Source organism: Rhinoraja longicauda, chromosome 2 (assembly GCF_053455715.1).
Source record: "Rhinoraja longicauda isolate Sanriku21f chromosome 2, sRhiLon1.1, whole genome shotgun sequence".
Taxonomy (NCBI): domain Eukaryota; kingdom Metazoa; phylum Chordata; class Chondrichthyes; order Rajiformes; family Arhynchobatidae; genus Rhinoraja; species Rhinoraja longicauda.
In genome coordinates this window covers 85,679,147-85,696,997 of record NC_135954.1, presented here as the reverse complement: position 1 = coordinate 85,696,997, position 17,851 = coordinate 85,679,147, and the positions used below count along the sequence as shown (strand labels likewise).

At 41.0% G+C, this 17,851-nt stretch overlaps 2 protein-coding genes across 2 annotated transcripts in view; one reads left to right on the top strand and one right to left on the bottom strand.

The window, feature by feature from the left end:
* The window catches only part of sdhaf3 (succinate dehydrogenase complex assembly factor 3), a 31,296-nt gene extending 26,486 nt beyond the window's left edge, over positions 1–4,810 (top strand). Inside the window, exon 2 of the mRNA XM_078422373.1 lies at positions 558–4,810. Within this exon, the coding sequence (XP_078278499.1) occupies positions 558–755 (198 nt within the window). The 3' untranslated portion in view covers positions 756–4,810. The remainder of the gene's footprint in view (positions 1–557) is intronic.
* Positions 4,811–9,108: 4,298 nt separating this feature from the next.
* LOC144606320 (uncharacterized) overlaps positions 9,109–17,851 on the bottom strand; it is a 117,745-nt gene continuing 109,002 nt past the window's right edge. Inside the window, exon 12 of the mRNA XM_078422323.1 lies at positions 9,109–11,044. Within this exon, the coding sequence (XP_078278449.1) occupies positions 10,925–11,044 (120 nt within the window). The 3' untranslated portion in view covers positions 9,109–10,924. The remainder of the gene's footprint in view (positions 11,045–17,851) is intronic.

Below are 17,851 nucleotides of genomic sequence, written 5' to 3'. Positions count from 1 at the left end.
AGAATAGGGGATTTTACTTATAATGAGAGATTGGATAGGCTGGGTTTATTCCCATAGCTATGTAGGAAACTGAAGGACAACCGTATTGGAGTCATATAAAATTATGAGAGACATAGGGTATATAGTCTTTATACTAGGGGGGGAGCAATTTAAAACTAGAGGAGATAGGTCAAATCTGAGAGGCACATTGTCTCACAAATTTTGGTTATATGCTGATTATGTGTCAGAGCAAGTGGTAGAGGCAAATATAATTGCAGCATTTTAGGCACTTAGACTTGGATAGGAAAGGAGTAGAGGGATGCAGGCCTAATGGGGCAAATGGGATTAGCGTAGATAACCATCATGGTCAGCATAGAGTCATTAAATTATGCTGGGCCCGTTTCTGTGCTGTACAGCTCTCGCCATGAATATTAATCTTGGTAGAGACAATAGTCTTTGTTACGTTCATAGTCTAGTTAACATCTTTAATTTTATCCTGTTTAGTAAAGCATCATTGATAATGAGGCACTTTCCAATTTAATGATCCCTAATCAGCACTCTGATTTTTCTTTGCGCAGGCATATGCAGATGTACTGCAGATACAGATTAAGGAGAGGGAGAAAACGCAGAAGGTTCGATATGGAGCCAATCTCACAACAAATGAATTGCAAAGGTTTAATGAAGATCAAATTGGACAATTATATGAACTGATGCAGGAAGCCATAAAGCCTGATTACCAGTTCAATACTGAAAATGACCTTAGTCGGAAGAAGTAATTTAACAACTGCCACAACAAGAAGTATATAAGAAACCAGAGAACTGAATCGTTAATTCGTCTTCTGTCATCAGAAACAATGATCTATAAATTTTTAATATTTTTCATTTTGAATATTTAACTATGGTTCCATTTTAATCCAAAAGGTGAACAGAGAAACAGTTTCACTGGATTTAGGAACAGATTTATTTCAGAACACTAAAAAATAAATGAGTTTCATTCAAACAATTCTTGTGTAAAACTGGCAAAATCATGACACTATTTTTGTTGAAGAAATCTTTCCATACGTTGTTTTCAGGCAATTGAAGCCTTCAATGCTCAGGGTATTGAGTACAGGAGTTGGGATGTCATGTTACATCTGTACAGAATGTTAGTAAGGCCACATTTGGGCACTCGTTAATCTACTGCAGGAAGAATGTCATTAAACTGGAAAGGGTGGAAAAAAGATTTACAATGAGGTTACCAGGTCTGGAAGGTTTAAGTTATAATGAGAGACGGTTTATCATTTTTTTCCCCAGGAGTGTAGAAGCTGAGGCGTGACTTTATAAAGGTTTATAAAATAATGAGGGGCACAGATAAGGTGAATAGCCATTGTGTTTTTTCCCAAGGGAGGGGAATCAAAAGGTCATGGGTTAAGGTTAGGGGGGGAAGATGTAAAAGGAAGCTGAGGGGCAACTTCACACAAAGGGAGAAACAAGCTACTAGAAGATGTAGTAGCGGCAGGTACATTACAACATTCAAAACATTTGGAGAGGTACATGTTTGGGAAAGATTTGGATGAGTTGGGCTGAAAGGCCTGCTTCATTATTGTATGACTCTAATTAGAACAGCCAAGATCTGTATTGGTGGAGCGGGCTCACAGAGCCAAGAGACTTATTTCCTGCCCCTAAACCTATACATTTTGCATTTTCATCAGGCCTTTGTCCAACTATCTGCCAATCAACACTCTTCCCCCCCCCCACTTCCCCCTCACCTGTATCCGTCTAGCACTTGCGAAGCTTTGCCCCCCCCCTTCTCTTCCAACTTTCTCCTTGCCCCCCCCATCCACCCACCACAATCAGTCTGAAGAAGCGTCCCCACTAGCATCTGCAGTTCCTTGTGTCTAAAGTGTTAGAGCTGTGGGCTGACAAGTACCTGGTTTCTCCTGGAATTTACTCTAGGATTTTAATAGAAATCACTGGTGAGGTAGTTGATGCATTGCTTTTAATTTTACAGAATTCTGAGAGTTTTGCAGGAAAGAAATCAGCAAATGTAATTCCTTTATTGAGTAATAAAAGGGGGAAAGAAAGGAGAGCAAAACACGCCAGTTAACTTACCATCTACCACTGGGAAAATGTTAGAAGCTATTATTGAAGTTGTTACATCTGGGCATTTAGAGTACTTTACAAAAATCAGAAGATATATGACAGGTGTATCAGATCATGACTGGTTCAAGTAAACAGGGAAACTGACTCCATTAGCAGATGATTCAAGAACCAACGGTGTAGACTTAAGACCTTGTGCAACAGACTAAAGGAGCATTGAGAGGAAAAACAATTACTGAGACAGTACATGGTCTGGATCTGTACCTAAGTGCAGTGAAAACCAATTCAATCAGGGTTTTCAAATGGAAATTAGATAAGACACAGAAGCAGTCGGGCAAGGAGAGGGACGTTGGTTGGTGGGCCGAGCTGGTCGAGGGACGGAGGAGGCTCTGCAGCAGCTTGGGCCTTATCTGGATCGAAGTACATCCAGAATGTGGACCGGACTTTGAACAATTTACAAATTGTTTTATAATACTTCTACAGCTTTTACCTTTCTCCTTTTTAATAATGTCTTTTAGTCAGGATACTAAAACGGAACTTTCTTCCTGTTTTTGCCTCACCCTTTAAGTGAGACCATTCGTTTGTCTCCTTTCCATTTCTGTGGAATTTATGGAGTAATAATATATGAATTTATTAATATTGCCAATGTAATGCTATAACAGACTGAGAAAGCGAGAAATCCTGATCAGTGTTGAGCTACCATAATGTGTCCTATGAAATATCTCAAAGAATAGGGGACAGAGATACTCTTGCAGGTGTTGTGTTTGCAATGGAAAAGTCCTTATATACTGTACCTGTTAACTGAAAGATTGTTAGAATGTAGCACTGAGCACTGGATGTCTAAATATGCTATATAAATTCACATAGCAAAGATTCCTCAACAATATTTTTTAAAAACGCCTCTCCTGTTTTTGCAACTACCATGGTACTTTTTTGTGAAGATAATCTGATGCACATTAAGAAGGTGACAGAGACCTTTAAGGAAAACTAGCAAGAAAGTGTTTTCTGGCATTGGATGCAATAATTCAGCATTTGAACCTTTGTCATCTCTCTGAAAGAATAAACAGTCTTTCTGGGTATCTTTTATGTTTTTGTTCTAAAAATAATTAAAGTTGTGATACTATTTTTGGGTACAAAAAAACAAGCCAGCAACAGTCATCATCATTATTGTTTCATCACCGATTACGAATAGGGTTAAAGTGGCGAGGATGTCTCGCTGTAAATGGACATGGCCTTGGTAAGACAACATCAAGAGTTTTGAATCTGGTTCTGGTTTCATCCGAGGAAGAAAGCAATACAGCAAAGGTTTACCTGACTGAATCCTGGGATGACAAGATTTACATATGTGAAGAGATTGGATCTATTGTGCCTATATTCACTGGAGTTTAGAAGAATATTGAATCACGTAGAAACCTCTGGAATTTGAACAGGAGGAAAGACAGACCAGCAGCTGCATGGAAGATATTTCTGCTGACTGGGGAGTCCAGATTGAGGGGCCACAACTTCAGGATATAGGTTGAATCAAGGTGAAATTTCTACCACATACGACCACGGAGACCAAATCATTAAAATATATTCAAGATGGGAATAAACATATTTCTTAATGCTAAAGGGTTCAAGAGATATGGGGAGAAGGTTGAAACAGTAATGATCATGTTGAATGGTGTAATAGGCCCAGTGCTGAAAGGCCTATTCCCACTTCTACTTTCTAAGTTACTATTTATTGGGTGGAAATTGCCTTTAAACTTTAATACAAAACTCTAATTCCAAATTCTTTGACATGCAAATGCTTGTAGTTTTCAGTTTTTAAACAAGTACCTAGTGGATCATTTTGGCAACAGTCTTTTGATGCAATGGACTAGATAATATTACTACTTGGCAGTCCATGCAGCAATTATTTTGTCTTTGTTCAGCTCCTTTAGCTAAATGTAAAGTAGCCAGTGCTTTCCCCACATACAAGTGTCTATTATTAACTGGCTGTAACAGCCAGTCCTACTAATCAATCCAATCTAATTAATAATTTCTTCAGGCAGCAGCAATTTCAAACCCTATTCAATCAGTCGAAATACACAAAAAGGTTTTGAATGATTTATGTTTCTAAATCCATTTTATAATCGATCATTCCCTGATTTACTTTCCAACCTGTAAAACTGAAAACACCAACTGGGATTTAAGTCATAAATTAGCATTGTTCATATTATAGTGTGTTATTTGAAGCCATTTCTGCAGGTTGCCTCAAGGAAAAATTGAGTGAATGTTGTGCGATGTGTATCAACATGGCCAGTAACAAACGTTAGACCAGATCAAAGAATACTCTCAAAGGATTTAATTCTCTGCGGGAATGAAGTCGATCAAAATCTGAACAGAGCTTCTTTCAGATGATTGCACACATTTCCAATTTGACCTATAAACACACACCTATTTGTATCACAGTTTGTAAAGGAATAATGTATAGAATTGATAAGAATTGATTTATTTTTTAATTTGCAAATAATTTGAGAATATCATTGTTAATGCATTTAAGCAAGACCAGTGGACAACCTGAAATGATCATGAAAGAAGATTTGTAGGAAAATAACTGCAGATGCTGGTACAAATCTAAGGTATCACAAAATGCTGGAGTAACTCAGCAGGTAAGGCAGCATCTTGGAGAGAAGGAATGGGTGACGTTTTGGGTCGAGACCCTTCTTCAGACTAATGTCAGGGGGGGGCGGGTCAAAGAAAGGATATAGGTGGAGACAGGAAGGCAGTGGGAGAACTGGGAAGGGGGAGGGGAAGAGAGGGACAGAGGAACTATCTAAAGTTAGAGAAGTCAATGTTCATACCGCTGGGCTGTAAGCTGCCCAAGCGAAATATGAGGGGCTGTTTCTCCAATTTCCGGTGGGCCTCACTATGACACTGGATGAGGCCCATGACAGAAAGGTCAGACTAGGAGGGGGAGTTGAAGTACTCAGCCACCGGGGGATCAGGTTGGTTAAGGCAGACTGAGCGAAGGTTTTGAGCGAAGTGATCGCCGAGCCTACGTTTGGTCTCGCTGATGTAGAGACGTTGACATCTGGAACAGCGGATACAATAGATGAGGTTGGAGTAGGTGCTGGTCTCACCCGGAAAGACTGTTTGGGTCCATGGATGGAGTCGAGGGGGGAGGTAAAGGGACAGGTGTTACATCTCCTGCGGTTGCAGGGGAAAGTGCCTGGTTTGGGTAGGGATGAGTGGACCAGGGAGTTATGGAGGGAACGGTCTGCGGAATGCAGAAAGGGGAGGAGATGGTAAGATGTGGCCAGTAATGGGATCCCATTGGAGGTGACGGAAATGTTGGAGGATAATTTGTTGGATACGCTGGCTGATGAGGTGGAAGGTGAGGACAAGGGGGATTCTGTCCTTGTTACGAATGGGGGGAGGGGGAGCAAGAGCAGAGCTGCGGGATATAGAGGAGGCCTCAGTGAGAGCCTCATCTATAATGGAAGAGGGGTAGCCCCGTTTCCTAAAGAATGAGGACATCTCTGATGCCCTTGTGTGAAACACCTCATCCTGGGCGCAGATGCGGCATAGACGGAGGAATTGGGAGTAGGAGATAGACTTTTTGCAGGAGACAGGGTGGGAAGAAGTGTAGTTCAGATAGCTGCAGGAGTCAGTGGGTTTGTAGTAGTTGTCAGTCACTAGTCTGTCTCCTGTGATGGAGATGGTGAGATGCAGAAACGGTAGATGGTCCAAGTATAAGAAGATTTGATACAAATTCCATTTGGAATCAATTGTTACATTTATGAAGAATGGAATGATATGCTTGTTCTATTATTTAACCAAGCCGATTTTGTATCAGAGTATGTAAACTAGATTTAATGTCCTAAACCCCACAGCATTCTGCAGTGCAAAGATGGTCTGTTCAGTTACTATGTTAAATAAAGCTAAATAGTTATATTAATAATCAGCATGGAGTTTGGACTTTATATACATATGCAATGGCCAACAATGTCCCACCTCCACAAAAGAAATCTGAAAACCTATTTCTTCTTATTAAAGAGGGTTTAACAGTGTGGGCATGTTCTACCTAGGAAAATAATTAATCAGGGTGAATTTGATAACCAAAGTGACTACATGTAAACAACGCACTGCATTATTATCTCCAAGTAGTCACTTTAAATTGAACAACATGTAGGATTACATAAATGTTTCAGGAATTAGATCTAAATAATTTGAATTTAAAAGAACACCTCTTCAAACCGAAAATTATGATTGAAAGTGTAGAATGCACTTTGAACAATAGACAATAGACAATAGACAATAGGTGCAGGAGTAGGCCATTCAGCCCTTCGAGCCAGCACCGCCATTCAATGCGATCATGGCTGATCACTATCAATCAGTACCCCGTTCCTGCCTTCTCCCCATACCCCCTCACTCCGCTATCCTTAAGAGCTCTATCCAGCTCTCTCTTGAAAGCATCCAACGAACTGGCCTCCACTGCCTTCTGAGGCAGAGAATTCCACACCTTCACCACCCTCTGACTGAAAAAGTTCTTCCTCATCTCCGTTCTAAATGGCCTACCCCTTATTCTCAAACTGTGGCCCCTTGTTCTGGACTCCCCCAACATTGGGAACATGTTATCTGCCTCTAATGTGTCCAATCCCCTAATTATCTTATATGTTTCAATAAGATCCCCCCTCATCCTTCTAAATTCCAGTGTATACAAGCCCAATCGCTCCAGCCTTTCAACATACGACAGTCCCGCCATTCCGGGAATTAATCTAGTGAACCTACGCTGCACGCCCTCCATAGCAAGAATATCCTTCCTCAAATTTGGAGACCAAAACTGCACACAGTACTCCAGGTGCGGTCTCACCAGGGCCCGGTACAACTGTAGAAGGACCTCTTTGCTCCTATACTCAACTCCTCTTGTTACGAAGGCCAACATTCCATTGGCTTTCTTCACTGCCTGCTGAACCTGCATGCTTCCTTTCATTGACTGATGCACTAGGACACCCAGATCTCGTTGAACTCCCCCTCCTCCTAACTTGACACCATTCAGATAATAATCTGCCTTTCTATTCTTACTTCCAAAGTGAATAACCTCACACTTATCTACATTAAACTGCATCTGCCATGTATCCGCCCACTCACACAACCTGTCCAGGTCACCCTGCAGCCTTATTGCATCTTCCTCACAATTCACACTACCCCCCAACTTAGTATCATCTGCAAATTTGCTAATGGTACTTTTAATCCCTTCGTCTAAGTCATTAATGTATATCGTAAATAGCTGGGGTCCCAGCACCGAACCTTGCGGTACCCCACTGGTCACTGCCTGCCATTCCGAAAGGGACCCATTTATCCCCACTCTTTGCTTTCTGTCTGTTAACCAATTTTCTATCCATGTCAGTACCCTACCCCCAATACCATGTGCCCTAATTTTGCCCACTAATCTCCTATGTGGGACCTTGTCGAAGGCTTTCTGAAAGTCGAGGTACACCACATCCACTGACTCTCCCTTGTCAATTTTCCTAGTTACATCCTCAAAAAATTCCAGTAGATTTGTCAAGCATGATTTCCCCTTCGTAAATCCATGCTGACTCGGAACGATCCCGTTACTGCTATCCAAATGCTCAGCAATTTCGTCTTTTATAATTGACTCCAGCATTTTCCCCACCACTGATGTCAGACTAACTGGTCTATAATTACCCGTTTTCTCTCTCCCTCCTTTCTTAAAAAGTGGGATAACATTTGCTATTCTCCAATCCACAGGAACTGATCCTGAATCTATAGAACATTGAAAAATGATCTCCAATGCTTCCACTATTTCTAGAGCCACCTCCTTAAGTACTCTGGGATGCAGACCATCAGGCCCTGGGGATTTATCAGCCTTCAGTCCCATCAGTCTACCCAAAACCATTTCCTGCCTAATGTGGATTTCCTTCAGTTCCTCCATCACCCTAGGTTCTCCAGCCCCTAGAACATTTGGGAGATTGTGTGTATCTTCCTCAGTGAAGACAGATCCAAAGTAACGGTTTAACTCGTCTGCCATTTCTTTGTTCCCCATAATACATTCCCCTGCTTCTGTCTTCAAGGGACCCACATTTGCCTTGACTATTTTTTTCCTCTTCACGTACCTAAAAAAACTTTTGCTATCCTCCTTTATATTATTGGCTAGTTTACCCTCGTACCTCATCTTTTCTCCTCGTATTGCCTTTTTAGTTAACTTTTGTTGCTCTTTAAAAGAGTCCCAATCCTCTGCCTTCCCACTCTTCTTTGCTATGTTATACTTCCTCTCCTTAATTTTTATGCTGTCCCTGACTTCCCTTGTCAGCCACAGGTGTCTCTTACTCCCCTTAGAGTCTTTCCACCTCTTTGGAATAAATTGATCCTGAAACCTCTGCATTATTCCCAGGAATACCTGCCATTGCTGTTCTACCGTCTTCCCTGCTAGGGCCTCCTTCCAATCAATTTTGGCCAGCTCCCGCCTCATGCCTCTGTAATCCCCTTTGCTATACTGTAATACCGACACTTCCGATTTTCCCTTCTGCCTTTCCATTTGCAGAGTAAAACTTATCATGTTGTGATCACTGCCTCCTAATGGCTCTTTTACCTCTAGTCCCCTTATCAGATCAGGATCATTACACAACACTAAATCCAGAATTGCCTTCTCCCTGGTAGGCTCCAGTACAAGCTGTTCTAAGAATCCATCTCGAAGGCACTCTACAAACTCTCTTTCCTGGGGTCCATTTCCAACCTGATTTTCCCAGTCTACCTGCATGTTGAAATCTCCCATAACCACCGTAGCATTACATTTTTGACACGCCAATTTTATCTCCTGATTTAACTTGCACCCTAAGTCGAGGCTACTGTTTGGGGGCCTATAGATAACTCCCATTAGGGTCTTTTTACCCTTACAATTTCTCATTTCTATCCATACTGATTCAACATCTCCTGATTCTATGTCACCCCTTGCAAGGGAATGAATATCATTCCTTACCATCAGAGCAACCCCACCCCCTCTGCCCACCTGTCTGTCTTTTCTATACGTTGTGTACCCCTGAATATTCAGTTCCCAGCCCTGGTCCTCTTGTAGCCATGTCTCAGTGATCCCTACAACATCATACTTGCCCATGACTAATTGAGCCTCAAGCTCATCCACTTTATTTTTTATACTACGCGCATTTAAGTACATAGAACAATAGAACATAGAACAATATGATCCCCTTTCCTCCATTTACATGTGGCTCTCCCAAAGCCTCTTAAATGCCACTATTGTATCTGCTTCCACCACTGCCTGACAGCATTCCGGGCACTTGCCATTCTCTATGTGTTGAAAATAAATTGGCCCCACACATCTCCTTTAAACTTTCTCCCTCTGACTTTAAAACCGCTCTTACTTGAAACTGATACTTAATATTTCCACCATAGGAAAATGATTCTGACAGTCTACCTTATCTAAGCCTCTCATAATTTTATATATTTCTTTTAGGTCTCCCCTCAGTATCCAATTCCTTAGAAAAAAATTGTCCAACCTCTCCTAATAGATAATACCTTCCAATCCTGGTGAACAACTTTTACATCCTCTCTAAAACCGCATCCTACCTGTAATGGGATGACTCTTGAACGACACACTAATTTCTCATTACAATAAGCCAGGCCGTGAATAATTTCGGCTGTCTACAAGGTGACTTTTGGAAACTGTTAAAGGTCACCTGTCAAGACATAGTTAAGGCTTTTTCCCTTTGAAGTGATTTAGCATGGAATCTTGAAACCATCCTCATCAATTTCTGTGCATCCTGACTTAGCCATAGAAAGCAACTAAAATATGTTGATGAATAAAGCAATAACCATAAGAGAATTCTTGCCAAACCTTGGGTCTTATGAAATATAAAAAAGAAACAAAAAAAAAGCGTTGTTGAAGGTCATGGATTCAAAACTGAATGTAATCCACAGTTTGGATATTGTTCTGATTAAATTAATCTGTTTACAGTTATCAAGCCCATAATTTGAATTTTATTGCAAATAAAGGTGTTGCTTTTGTTACCTCGTCTGATTTCTGCAAATATTTCTGCAAATATTAAAATTGCACTACCTATTAATCTGAATACTTTCTGTAAAACCCAAGTGATGTAGTGGCCAAGTGGCTTCACTAGAAGACCATTCTTTCATTGCCTGTGTGATAGTGCCTTGCACTGGTCGCTGTGGTCTATAAAAATGTCATAGTTTGACCTTGCTGGAAATTTCAGGACTTTATGGAAGTGATTGATGATATAATTAATACAGAAGTTACAATGGTTTCTTGAACAACATGAAAATGCAGTGTTATTGCTGTCTTTTTCTCAGTGCAAGCTTTTACATTTATTTATGCACTTTATACAATGAACAAGTAAGATGCATCACATTACCATGTAATAATTTTTCCACAAATGAGAAAGATCACAAAAATGAGGAAATCAAATTTTGTTTTAAAAAAAAGTAATACTGTCATACAATTCATGGAATAAAACAGAGCTTTTCTATTACATAAATGAAGAACTGTATTGCAGCCAGGATTAATAAATAATTTTAGAAAAGCCTGTTCTTTGTGAAAAAATTCCTGTTGCAGATAGGGCCAATTTTGATTCTGTACTTCGATGTTCTTCCATGAAAACATGAGGCTGAAATTTTCAAGTATTAGGAGTGAGGAGAGCCCAATAAAGCTAGAACCAATGACAGATATACATTCTAAAACATTTTTATAATGATTGTTAAAGACAGCAAACATCAACAGGCAAGCCAATTGTATACACACAGCACCAATCGCAGAGATTATTAGCTCAGGAGTAAATTTCCAGTATTTTGTGACAAACTTTCTCAACCGTTGTGAATTTCAAGTCCTGGGTCATAATGAAATGCAATTTTAGTTGTAGAATACTAGGTAGGAATGCATTATAATTTCTCCAGGGTTCTGTTTTGGATTTGGATCCTTGCCCTTATACCAGCCAAAATACACGATGCTGTTTATCCCTTGCATGTTCACCTGGATAAATAAGATCAAAAACAAGTTAGTAATCATTTAATTGAATGAATATACCTCACACTTCAACCTTCTCAACCAAATTTGCACCCGCTATTGTGATAGACGCAAGATTTGTAGATCTTCTGCTGTCCTTGGTATTTTGGTTGTGTTTTCAAGATTTGAAGAATTTCCCCAACTGTTTGAACACAAGAGGAACATAAGAGCACAGGAAATTACTTTCATTATGACTGAATGCTAAATATCAATTTTATTGACCCGACAATGGAGGTTTGCCATAACCTCAGACAGCAGTTCTTATTGCAACAGCATGTCAATTCCCACTCAAGATGTTGGCAGTCTTTCAGTGAGAAACTATTTATTGCTAAATTATCAACAGCTGTGTTTTGGGAATTTGTGCTAATCAAACTCATTTATCTTAGGTGCAGTTGTTGGAAAGCCAGACTTTCAAATAAGTTTGAATACTTTCATTTTTATTATTTTTATCCCTGAGGGTAGTTAGTCATGCAGCTGCGGAGTACTATATCTATGATTCTCTTTCCCATTTAAACATGCAGCACAAAATGGAACATCTTAACTGCAAATATGAGCAGGATTTGTCCATCACAAAAAATATTTAACAGAGCTTGCTGGAAACACCCAGCAAGTCAGGCAGCATCTGTGAAAAAAAACGTAATATTTCAGGTCAAAGATCCCTCATCAGTTCCGATATCTAAAAAAACTAAGCACAATTTGCTGATATCTTTAGGAAACTTATGTAAAATGACCCTTAAGTTTTGTTGAATTACTAATGTACGCCAAGGTCCCTTTTGATTCCCCGCTCCCCCTCACATAGGAGATAATTCAAGGTAGAAGAACTACCAAAGTGGATGGATATCATCTGAAATAAAATTAATTGAATAGGAACATAGAAACATTGAAAATAGGTGCAGGAGGAGGCCATTTGGCCCTTCGAACCAGCACCGCCATTCATTGTGATCATCCACAATTAGTAACCTGTGGCTGCCTTCTTCCCATATCCCCTGATTCCACTAGTCCCTAGAGCCCCATCTAACTCGCTTTTAAATTCATCCAGTGAATTGGCCTCCACTGCCTTCTGTGGCAGAAAATTCCACAAATTTATAACTCTCTGGGTGAAAAAGTTTCTTCTCACCTCAGTTTAAATGGCCTCCCCTTTATTCTTAGACTGTGGTCCCTGGTTCTGGACTCCCCCAACATTGGGAACATTTTTCCAGCATCTAGTTTGTCCAGTCCTTTTATAATTTTATCCATCTCTATAAGATCCCTTCTCATCCTTCTAAACTCCAGTGAATACAAGCCCAGTCTTTCCAATCTTTCCTCATATGACAATCCCGCCATCCCAGGGATTAACCTTGTGAACCTACGCTGCACTGCCTCAATAGCAAGGACATCCTCAAATTAGGAGACCAAAACTGCACACAATACTCCAGATGTGGTCTCACCAGGGCCCTATACAACTGCAGAAGGACTTCTGTTCCTATACTCAAATCCTCTCGCTATGAAGGCCAATATGCCATTAGCTTTCTTCACTGCCTGCTGTACCTGCACGCTTACTGACAGTGACTGGTGTACAAGGACACCCAGGTCACTGTTGCAAAATAATATTTCAATATTTTTTCAATACTTCTCTTCTAATGTCATTAATAATTGTTGTTCAACTGTTTTATTATCCATCTCCTCACCTACTTTCTACATTTAGAGAAATCTGTCAAATTTTCTCAAAATTCTTATACAGTTAATATTATTACACCAAAGCAAAAGTAGTTTTGAAGCAAAGTCATTGACCTGATACATTGACTTTATTTTTCTATAAATGCTGCCTGATTTGCTCACCATTTGTTACAGTGTCTGTCGTTTTCATTATCTTTAATAAATCACTGTTCGGGATGCGGAAACATGACTTCAAAACATGACAATAATTTTAATTTGATTCCTCCAATCTATTTTTGGTTCTTATATAATGTTCTCCTCCACACTGGAAGATTTGGATAATAGATTCATACAGCACAGAAATGGGCCCCTCTCAATCTACCTAATATATGACTGTGTAGGAAAATAATTGCAGATGCTGGTACAAATCGAAGGTATCACAAAATGCTGGAGTAACTCAGCAGGTCAGGCAGCATCTCAGGAGAGAAGGAATGGGTGACATTTCGGGTCGAGACCCTTCTTCAGACTGAAGTCTAATATATGACTGTGATGCTTATCTACACAAATCTCATTTGCCTGCATTAAGCCCATATCCCTCTACTCTTTTCCGATCAAAATGTCTTATTATTGTATCTGCCCCTTTCACCTCATTCCTGATAACCATCCTCCCCTGTTTAAAAGCTCACCCCACAAATATTCTTTAAGTTTCTCCCTCTTCCTTTAAACCTATACCCTCAAGTTCTAGACCCCTGCCCTGGGGGAAGGATTCTGACCATTTATCTTATCAATGCCCCTCATCGTTTAATAACATTCTATAAAGTCACTTCTCAACCCCCTACATTCCAATGAAAATAAACCCAGTTTATCCAATCTCTCCTCATAATTACGGCTCTCCTTCCTATGTAACATCCTCATTAATTTCTTCTGCACTCTCTCTATAGCAATCACATTTTTCCTCTAGTGTGGCAACTGGAACTGTACACAATACTCCAAGTGTAGTCGAACCAATGTTTGTACAGCTGCAACATGATGTTCCAACTGCTGTACTCAATGTCTTGGCTCTGAAGGCAAACATTCCAAATGTGCTGTGTTACCACTATAAGCAAATTATGGACATGCACTCCAAGGTCTCTCTTTATATCCTAAGGTCACTGCCATTTATTCTATATGTCAGAGAAAAAACAAAGTGCTGGAGGAACTCAGCAGGTCAGGCAACATCTATGGAGGGAAATGCATACCGAATGTTGCAAGTTGGGACTCTTCTCCAGACTGATGCCCTGCCAAGAGCAGTTTCTTCACTTTGTTTTTGCAAAAGATTCCAACATTTGCCCCTCTATTCTACACTGTAGATCTGCTTCAGTTTATTGATTAAAATTCCCATTATGACCCCCCCCAAGGTCTGCGCCATTATAAATCCTTTTGCATATTTTTCTCCTACATGATGCAATTCAGTGGAACAAAACCTTCAGGCAGTTACCCTGGAAACTACCACCTCTAACAAGCATCTTGTACACTGTCCCAGAAATTGAGACCTGAATTTCAGAGGTAAAAATATGATGTGGTTAAATGAGTATATTGCATGCTCAGCACCACTAACCGTGGAATTCTGATCACAGTCCCCCCCGTCCCCCGTCCCCCCCATCCCGTCCCGTCCCCCCATTAGTAGCCTGCAGCCTTTAGTCTGAAAACTGACATTAGTAACTTCAAACATACCATCTCTCCCACTTGTATTTCCTTTGCCCATTTTTTTTTTTCATTCTCAGTTATATTTTCCCTCTTTGCTTATAATTAGTTTTTTCTTGTCCAACAGAAGTGAATTTATGGTGCTGGTAAAAAGGGCAGGTTGACCTAAGGCAGGGGCTCATATATCAGCATCTATGGGACAAGATAAGTGCAATTTCTGAACAGTTTCCCTCTTTAACCTGCAGTACACACGAAGACAGCATAAGATATTGAAAGGCTGCATTTTCCCATTGAAGTGCAAACTAGGTGGTGATGACAGAAAGGTCGACTAATTACTTAGGATGATACGATGAGATCTGAGCAACACAAATACTTTGATGGTGAACAACAGTAGGCTTTTGTTGTAAAATGTTGGTAAATGTCGCCCATTTTTTTCAGTACACCTTTTCTAGCATGACCTCAAAGTCTTCAACATCAAAAGGTGCAATCATCACACATTGGCTCATATTGGTAGGTAAGAGCATAAGCTGCTCAGAAAACCTGAGTAAATAATTATTCCTCTGTTTGTGCTGTCTGTAAAAGCTGTCAGGACCTCTCAAAGTTGGTATTGGTGTGGGCTTATTATTGTCAGATTTACCGAGAGACAATAAAAATCTTTTTGTGTTCAATCCAGGCAAACTATACACGAGTTCAACAGGAAAAGCTAAAGAGTGCAGCATATAGGTTTGCAGCCACAGAGAATGCACAGATTTAAAAACAAACTCAACTGCAACATGGTAGATTGAGAAATTAGTAACACATCCTTAGCATATAGGAGGTCTGTTCAAGAGTCTGATAACACCAGGGAAGAAGTTGTTCCAGAATGCGTTGGTACATGTTTTCAAGCTTTTGTATCCTGCCCGACAGGAGAAGGAAGACAGAATGATCTGGGGGTAAGTGGTCCTGAATTATGTTGGCTGTTTTTCTGAAGCAGCATGAGTGGGGATGTGAAATAATTAAAATACAAAAATTAAAATGTTAAATCAGTTAAAACCTATTCACAGGAAGTCCCCAAATTGGACCAGGTTTCTTCGTGAGAACTGTTCATAAACTTAACTGTTCATAAGCAGGAGAGGGAACAAAAACAGGGAGAGGATTACAGAAACAGCTGTGAGGGAAGAGTGAGCAGTCCCAGCCACTCACCAACTCAGTGAGTGGCCGAGCGTGTCTGCTCAGCGCTCCCAGCTCTGCTCACCTTGACCCAGCTCCTAATTTTCGCAACATCGGGAGTGGTGTGGGAGCAGTGGGAAGAAAAAGCATGTGGAAATGTCCTATTTTGACACCATAAATCACTCCATTCTCCTCACCCGACTTGAAACCTCCTTTAACATCACCGGCACAGCCCTATCCTGGTTCAAATCTTACCTCTCTGACAGGCACCAGTTCATCTCCATTAACAACTGTAAATCCCCCACCGCTCCCCTCCCCCAAGGTGTCCCCCAAGGCTCAGTCCTTGGCCCCCTCCTCTTCATCCTCTACCTGTTCCCCCTTGGTCAATTAATCCGCCGTCATGGTCTCAACTTCCACTGCTTCGCCGATGATATCCAGCTCCTCATCTCCACCAAGTTAATCTCCACCACCACACACTCTACACTGACAAACTGCATCTCTGAAATAAAATCTTGGCTTCAATCAAATTTCCTCAAACTCAACTGCAACAAATCTGAAATCATCATCATTGGTCCAAAAACGCTCACCAAATCCACCCAAAACTTCATCCTCAATATTGATGGTCTCCCAGTATCCACCTCCCCTCACATCCGGAATCTTGGAATCATCTTTGATCAAACCCTCTCCTTCGACAAACACATCAAACACATCACAAAGACAGCCTTCTTCCACCTCAAAAACATTGCCCGTCTCCGTCCATCCCTCTCCTTCACAGCTGCAAAAACCCTCATCCAAGCCTTCATCACCTCCCGTCTGGACTACTGCAACAGCCTCCTCTATGGCTCACCCTCAAAAATCATCAGTAAACTTCAATATATTCAAAACTCCGCTGCCCGTCTACTCACCCACTCCCCGATCCGTGACCATATCACCCCCGTCCTTTACAAACTCCACTGGCTCCCCATCCCCCAGAGAATCCAATACAAAATCCTCCTCATGACCTACAAAGCCCTCCATAACCTGGCCCCATCCTACCTGACTGACCTCCTCCACAGGCACACTCCCACCTGCACCCTCCGCTCTGCTGCTGCCAATCTCCTGTCCCCCCCCATCCGGACCAAACTCAGATCCTGGGGGGACAGGGCTTTCTCCATCGCTGCTCCCACCCTATGGAACTCACTACCCCAAACCGTCAGAGACTCCTCCTCACTCACCACATTCAAAACATCACTGAAGTCTCACCTCTTCAGCACTGCCTTCAACCACTGAAGGTCACCTCACCTTCTGTCTCCTTTCTCTGTTCTTTTACTTATTTATCTATTTATTCATTTCTCTATGTTCTAGAAATCCCTGTAAAGCGTCTTTGAGTGTTTGAAAAGCGCTATATAAATGTAATGCATTATTATTATTATTATTATTATTATTTCCACCCATCATTGATGCCTGCTGCCCTGCAGCAGCCGGCAAATCCATCCTGTCAATCTCCCGAATGTTCAAGCATCAGTCAGGCGTTCATTACCCAGGGAGAACTTGTATAAATATTATTGTAAACAAAAATTAATTTAAAGATGTGACTTATTTTCATGTCTTTCTTACAACTGTAAAAACCATATTGAGATGAATGGGCTTGTGGTTCATGTGGCAGATACAATCAAGTTCTGGATCTGAGAGTACATTCCCAGCGTATGTGCAGAGGAATTCCTGCAAGCTCTTGACCCCCTCCTATTTTGTAGAGAGGTTTTGAACTCAGCAGCACATTTGAGGGTAAAAGCCATAAGGTTCACGTAGAACTTTGACAAAAGATCCTCGCAAAACTCAGACCACAAATTTGATCAGACTGAAGAAGGGTCTCGACCCGAAACATCGCCCATTCCTTCTCTCCTGAGATGCTGCCTGACCTGCTGAGTTACTCCAGCATTTTGTGAATAAATGGGATGAACCTTTATGGTCATCTGCAACTTGGACTTTGGAAATGGCACCAAACCCTGGCAACTCTTGCATATGATCTCAGTGGGCTATTTCTATGCACTTAATCTGGGATTGTATTTATGTTTGGTAATAATTTACTGAACTGTATGCAAAACAATAATTTCACTGTACCTTGGTACACGTGTTAATAAAGAACCATTGGACCCACAGTCTCCATCACAGATGAGGAGGTGGTGCTATGACGGGTCTCAGGGTTCTTAGTGGTATCACAGCTGTTCCTTTTCTATTTTGATCAGCCGCCGCCCAGCTCACAAGTCAGTGAAGATGATACATTTATTCAAGGAAATTTACAGAACATCTCTGAAGTGTTTCTCCTCT